At 52.6% G+C, this 6,867-nt stretch overlaps 1 protein-coding gene across 1 annotated transcript in view; it reads right to left on the minus strand.

Moving 5' to 3' along the window:
- Positions 1-3,506: 3,506 nt before the first annotated feature.
- The window catches only part of LOC123749696 (uncharacterized), a 13,597-nt gene continuing 10,236 nt past the window's right edge, over positions 3,507-6,867 (minus strand). Inside the window, exon 2 of the mRNA XM_069328692.1 lies at positions 3,507-4,503. Coding sequence (XP_069184793.1) covers positions 3,507-4,503 — 997 coding nt within the window. The remainder of the gene's footprint in view (positions 4,504-6,867) is intronic.

Here is a 6,867-nt window from a genome sequence, read left to right on the forward strand (position 1 = left end):
TTGGCTTATTTGGCAAATCGGGCCTTGCATAGTAGGCCAAGTACTGCGTACTGCGTTCTGGCTACTAGGTACAATAATATATATATATATATATATATATATATATATATATATATATATATATATATATATATATATATATATATATATATATATATATATATATATATATTACCTAAAAGGGATACCACCACTGGTGCAAGTGTAGGGACCCATAGCATCGGAGAAGAAAATAAAGAGTACTAGAGTACTCAGAGAAGACCTTGTGGCTCCTCACTGAACACTTTGATATTCTCTTCTCCTACTACCCCTATTCTTTTTGTGTGTGTGTATATATATCTAACTTTATTTAACATTTCAGACTTTCAACCTCCATACTGTAATAAGCCTATCCCGTTGTCCTTTACTGACTTTTCTTGCGTAATTTCGTCCTCATCTCTTTCATGAGTTTCCCTTTCCCTTTTTTCCCTTCCCTTCCCTCCTCTTTCCCTTTTGCCTTCGTCCTTCTTACCTACCTCTCTTCCCCCTCATATCTGCACCCAGTCACTTTTCCCCTCCCTAATTTTTACCCTCGTTTAAAGCACAAAATTGCCTCTCACCCTCCCGTTCCCCTTTTTTATCGCCGTCTTAAGCGAATACTTCCACCTGATTTCCCCTACTTTCTCCCCTCACCTCACCGTCATCATCTCATATTCCCCTCCCCATTCATACCCTCACCTTATTACAGTCCCTTTCCCGTTCCGTTCCCCCCACGCCCCCTCTCATCACCAGGATCCCCTCACTCGTCTTCCTTTAGCTCATCACCATCATCATCATGCCCCTCTTCCTCCCCTCGTCATCATGTTCCCTCCACCCTTTTCCCCCCCCCTCCGTCATTACCTCATTCCCCTCATCTCCATCTAATCCTCCCCTCTTCCCTCACATCGTCTCGTACCTTCATCCCCTCATCTCCTCTAGATTACTCCCATAATACCCCCTCGGCCCATAACTATAGAGCCGCCCCCCCTCTCCCCTCTACCGTCACCCCCTCGTCGACCTGGTAGTGAGGGTGCAGGTATGAGAGTTACCCCTCACTCCCTCCCCTCACACACTCCCCGCTCTCACTCGCTTCACTCCCTCCTCTTCCATCCATCAGTCGTCTCATCTCCCTCTACCTCCTTTCCCATTACAGTTCTTGGGTGTTACTTGCTCCCCTCTTTCATTCCCTGGGTCACCCCTCACCCTGATCACACCCCTCACCCTGACCCCACCCCCTCACCCTGATCACACCCCCTCACTCTGACCCCACCTCTCACCCCACTCCTCACCCTGCTGCCTGGCCAGCCCCCCCTCACCCTGACCCCCACCTCCTCACTCTGCTCCCTGGCCAGCCCCTCACCCTGGCCAGCCCCTCACCTGTACCCCTCACCCCGGGTGAGAGTAACTAATGTGATGGCCTACAAGCCTGGCTGACTTTTCCTCCCACCTTTCTCCTTCCACTCTCTTTAATTCGTCTTCTGTCACCTTCCTGCTTCTCTATGTCCAAATTTATATCTTTCTTGTACAGGATTTTACAGTACTTTCAGTACCCTAGTTGTTTCTCGTGTGTGTGTGTGTGTGTGTGTGTGTGTGTGTGTGTGTGTGTGTGTGTTCACCTAATTGTGCTTGTGGGGGTTGAGCTCTGCTCTTTCGGCCCGCCTCTCAACTGTCAATCAACTGTTACTACTTTTTTCACACACACACACACACACACACACACACACACACACACACACACACACACACACACACACACACACACTAATTACAGGAAGCGAGTTATGTTATTTTATCACATATGTTATTTTATATTAGTTCATTGTCATTAATTATTTGCTTGATAAAGTTCACATTATATATATAAAATCAGAATGACTGGAAACTGACTTTGATCGAACCCTGGTAAATGTTGTTCCGTACTGACAGTCCGCTCATCCAACCTGTCCTCTCAATACCTCGCCAACTCTCACAGAATCGACCAATCCGTTCGAAATACGTCGTCTTAGTACAATCGCCGAAATATTGACGTTTTCTGTCCATCGATAAGGTACAGGTGGGCGTTGTTTGGGTTCCTGTCAATTGTGTTCAGGCTAAACAGTTGTATTTTTAACGGAGAGGCAGAAACTCGAGGCTCAAAACCCCTGCATTTTAAGATTGCTTCAAACATCAATTTTGTGCCTATTAAAAATATTTCGGCGGCTTTATATGGCAATAGCCTAGTTTTTTTATTTTTTGACACTTCAAAAGTACGGAATTTTTTCGTTCACCTGTAATATAGGCGTATGTGTTCACCTATAGGACAGGCGTATGTGTTCACCTATAGTACAGGCGTATGTGTGTTCATCTGTAATACAGGCGTATATATGTTCACCTATAGTACAGGCGTATATGTGTTCACCTATAGTACAGGCGTATGTGTGTTCATCTGTAATACAGGCGTATATGTGTTCACCTATAGAACAGGCGTATATGTGTTCACCTATAGGACAGGCGTATATATGTTCACCTATAGTACAGGCGTATGTGTGTTCATCTGTAATACAGGAGTATATATGTTCACCTATAGTACAGGCGTATATGTGTTCACCTATAGTACAGGCGTATATGTGTTCACCTATAGAACAGGCGTATATGTGTTCACCTATAGTACAGGCGTATGTGTGTTCATCTGTAATACAGGCGTATATATGTTCACCTATAGTACAGGCGTATGTGTGTTCACCTATAGAACAGGCGTATATGTGTTCACCTATAGAACAGGCGTATATGTGTTCACCTATAGAACAGGCGTATGTGTGTTCACCTATAGAACAGGCGTATATGTGTTCACCTATAGTACAGGCGTATATGTGTTCACCTATAGTACAGGCGTATGTGTGTTCACCTGTAATACAGGCGTATGTTGCTACGAACGCCAACAGTTGAAGTTGTTAGTAGGAATAACTTAAGTTCTTCAGCAAGACGCTCCAACAAGTGTGTTAATTATAAGTGCTCTACACCGCCATCTTGAATACATTCCTACATCATATCGGACTGTATTTCTCAAGTATACGGATTTATTGTTTATTTTGAGTCTCACATATGTTTATGTGGTCACGATGTGGTTATAGCAAGTCTCCCGCCACAGCCAAGGATTTTGTAATCACTGTCTGACACGTCACACCGGGTCTCCTGTCCACGTCCAGTAACTGGTCACCAAAGTGGGACCCAGGGTGGGAGATGCAATAGTGTAGAGTCAAGTAGCAGAGTTCCATAGTGTGAGAGGCATTAGTGAAGCGGAAGGGAGGGGAGGGATGGGAGCGAAGGGAAGGGAAGGGAAGGGAAGGGAAGGGAAGGGAAGGGAAGGGAAGGGAAGGGAAGGGAAGGGAAGGGAAGGGAAGGGGAAGAAAAGGTGGGGGAAGGGGGGGGGGGAGAAAAGTCCAGCAGCAAGGTCATATTTGTTTCCCTTTTTGAAGAGTGTCGGACTTTGAAGTTTTCATTAACGTTACTCAACCTGTAGTGCCTCTGTCCAAGAGCTCCTTGCCACTGTCCAAGAGCTCCTTGCCACTGTCCAAGACCTCCCTGCCACTGTCCAGGCGCTTCCTGCCACTGTCCAGGTGCTTCCTGCCACTGTCCAGGCGCTTCCTGCCACTGTCCAGGTGCTTCCTGCCACTGTCCAGGCGCTTCCTGCCACTGTCCAGGCGCTTCCTGCCACTGTCCAGGCGCTTCCTGCCACTGTCCAGGCGCTTCCTGCCACTGTCCAGGCGCTTCCTGCCACTGTCCAGGCGCTTCCTGCCACTGTCCAGGCGCTTCCTGCCACTGTCCAAGAGCTTCCTGCCACTGTCCAAGAGCTTCCTGCCACTGTCCAGGCGCTTCCTGCCACTGTCCAGGCGCTTCCTGCCACTGTCCAGGCGCTTCCTGCCACTGTCCAAGAGCTTCCTGCCACTGTCCAGGCGCTTCCTGCCACTGTCCAAGAGCTTCCTGCCACTGTCCAAGAGCTTCCTGCCACTGTCCAGGCGCTTCCTGCCACTGTCCAGGCGCTTCCTGCCACTGTCCAGGCGCTTCCTGCCACTGTCCAGGCGCTTCCTGCCACTGTCCAGGCGCTTCCTGCCACTGTCCAGGCGCTTCCTGCCACTGTCCAGGCGCTTCCTGCCACTGTCCAAGAGCTTCCTGCCACTGTCCAAGAGCTTCCTGCCACTGTCCAGGCGCTCCCTGCCACTGTCCAGGCGCTTCCTGCCACTGTCCAGGCGCTTCCTGCCACTGTCCAGGCGCTTCCTGCCACTGTCCAGGCGCTTCCTGCCACTGTCCAGGCGCTTCCTGCCACTGTCCAGGCGCTTCCTGCCACTGTCCAGGCGCTTCCTGCCACTGTCCAGGCGCTTCCTGCCACTGTCCAAGAGCTTCCTGCCACTGTCCAGGCGCTCCCTGCCACTATCCAGGCGCTTCCTGCCACTGTCCAAGAGCTTCCTGCCACTGTCCAGGTGCTTCCTGCCACTGTCCAAGAGCTTCCTGCCACACAATCTTTGCTGGTCTTTTTTTCAGCGTCTCTGCCCGACTTCAAAGAAGAGTTCTCGTCATAATGACATCCTCTTTACTGTATAAAGAATACATTCTTCTGGCGTTCACTGAGCATCTTTGCCTTAGTGGGCACCAGGTTATACCCCCTAACAGTTAGCATCACTGAAATATTGTTGATAATGTTCATGAAGTGGTGTACGTCAGGCTGGGAGCAGCCGTGTCCAACAGCCTGGTTGACCAGTCCAGCAACGAGGAGGCCTGGTCGACGACTGGGCCGCGGGAATGCTAAGCCCTGGAAGCACCTCAAGGTATGGAGGGGGGGATCAAACATGGCCATTAGAGTCATCATCAGCTGGACGAGCAGTTAAGTAACGATTGAGATTCTGATCTACGCTGACGTCAGGAGAAGTAATCAGAGTTTGAGTGACACAACCAAGAAAAATCTGAAAATAAACAGATTTTCAGATTTGTAGATTGGATGTCTAATTTTCAAGCCCATTGGTGTGACTCTCTACAGAGTTTGATAGCTTAAGTCAAGGTTTTGCTTCATCTGTAAGTCGCTCTATCCTTTCTAAAGTGTCTCTCACGACGCCCACTCAAACAATGGTGTGGAGGCGATGCTGTAAACGTGGTGTGCTGTAGAAAATGGGGGAGGGGGGGGGGTACACTGTAGACCAGCGTGGGAGACAGGTGGTGACGGGGGGAGTCACAAGCGTGGGAGACAGGTGGTGACGGGGGGAGTGACAAGCGTGGGAGACAGGTGGTGACGGGGGAGTGACAAGCGTGGGAGACAGGTGGTGACGGGGGGAGTGACAAGCGTGGGAGACAGGTGGTGACGGGGGAGTGACAAGCGTGGGAGACAGGTGGTGACGGGGGAGTGACCAGCATGGGAGACAGGTGGTGACGGGGGAGTGACAAGCGTGGGAGACAGGTGGTGACGGGGGAGTGACAGGCGTACGAGTGACGGTGGGTGTTGCAACAGGTATGGAAGCCTGTCGCAAGGCAAATATTTGCAAGAGTGGAGGCTCTTGCTTGAAGGATCTCCCGAAAACATCTACAATTTGCTTTTCGAACGGGTCTTTGATTTTCGAACACTTTTCACATCTACAATGTTCCTTTATACTTCCACCGTAAATCCCATTTGTAACAATTATATTCATTATATTTATCATTACATTTCACGATTTATCTTCCACTTATGTAAACATTCAAGATTTACTTATGTTGTAATGTTTCCCCTCATATTCCCTCCATCTCCCCTTTTCTTACATGATACAATCGAAAAAAGTGGGAAGAGGGGAACTGGCCCAATAGTGGAGAATGGTAGTTAATACAGAGGGAAGACGGATGAAGGGGAAAAACATCAAGAAAGGCGATCAGGGGAGAGGGGGGCGATCAGGGGAGAGGGAGGGGGCGATCAGGGGAGAGGGAGGGGGCGATCAGGGGAGAGGGAGGGGGCGATCAGGGGAGAGGGAGGGGGCGATCAGGGGAGAGGGAGGGGGCGATCAGGGGAGAGGGGGGGGCGATCAGGGGAGAGGGGGGGGCGATCAGGGGAGAGGGGGGGGCGATCAGGGGAGAGCGATCAGGGGAGAGGGGGGGCGATCAGGGGAGAGCGATCAGGGGAGAGGGGGGCTATCAGGGGAGAGGGGGGCGATCAGGGGAGAGGGGGGGCGATCAGGGGAGAGGGGGGGCGATCAGGGGAGAGGGGGGGCGATCAGGGGAGAGGGGGGCGATCAGGGGAGAGGGGGGGCGATCAGGGGAGAGGGGGGGCGATCAGGGGAGAGGGGGGCGATCAGGGGAGAGGGGGGGCGATCAGGGGAGAGGGGGGGCGATCAGGGGAGAGGGGGGCGATCAGGGGAGAGGGGGGGCGATCAGGGGAGAGGGGGGGCGATCAGGGGAGAGGGGGGCGATCAGGGGAGAGGGGGGCGATCAGGGGAGAGGGGGGCGCGATCAGGGAGAGGGGGGCGATCAGGGGAGAGGGGGGCGATCAGGGAGAGGGGGGGCGATCAGGGGAGAGGGGGGGGCGATCAGGGGAGAGGGGGGCGATCAGGGGAGAGGGGGGGCGATCAGGGGAGAGGGGGGGGCGATCAGGGGAGAGGGGGGGGCGATCAGGGGAGAGGGGGGGGCGATCAGGGGAGAGGGGGGGGCGATCAGGGGAGAGGGGGGGCGATCAGGGGAGAGGGGGGGCGATCAGGGGAGAGGGGGGGGGCGATCAGGGGAGAGGGGGGGCGATCAGGGGAGAGGGGGGGCGATCAGGGGAGAGGGGGGGGGCGATCAGGGGAGAGGGGGGGCGATCAGGGGAGAGGGGGGCGATCAGGGGAGAGGGGGCGATCATGGGAGAGGGGGGCGATCAGG

This window comes from Procambarus clarkii, chromosome 21 (genome assembly GCF_040958095.1).
Source record: "Procambarus clarkii isolate CNS0578487 chromosome 21, FALCON_Pclarkii_2.0, whole genome shotgun sequence".
NCBI lineage: Eukaryota > Metazoa > Arthropoda > Malacostraca > Decapoda > Cambaridae > Procambarus > Procambarus clarkii.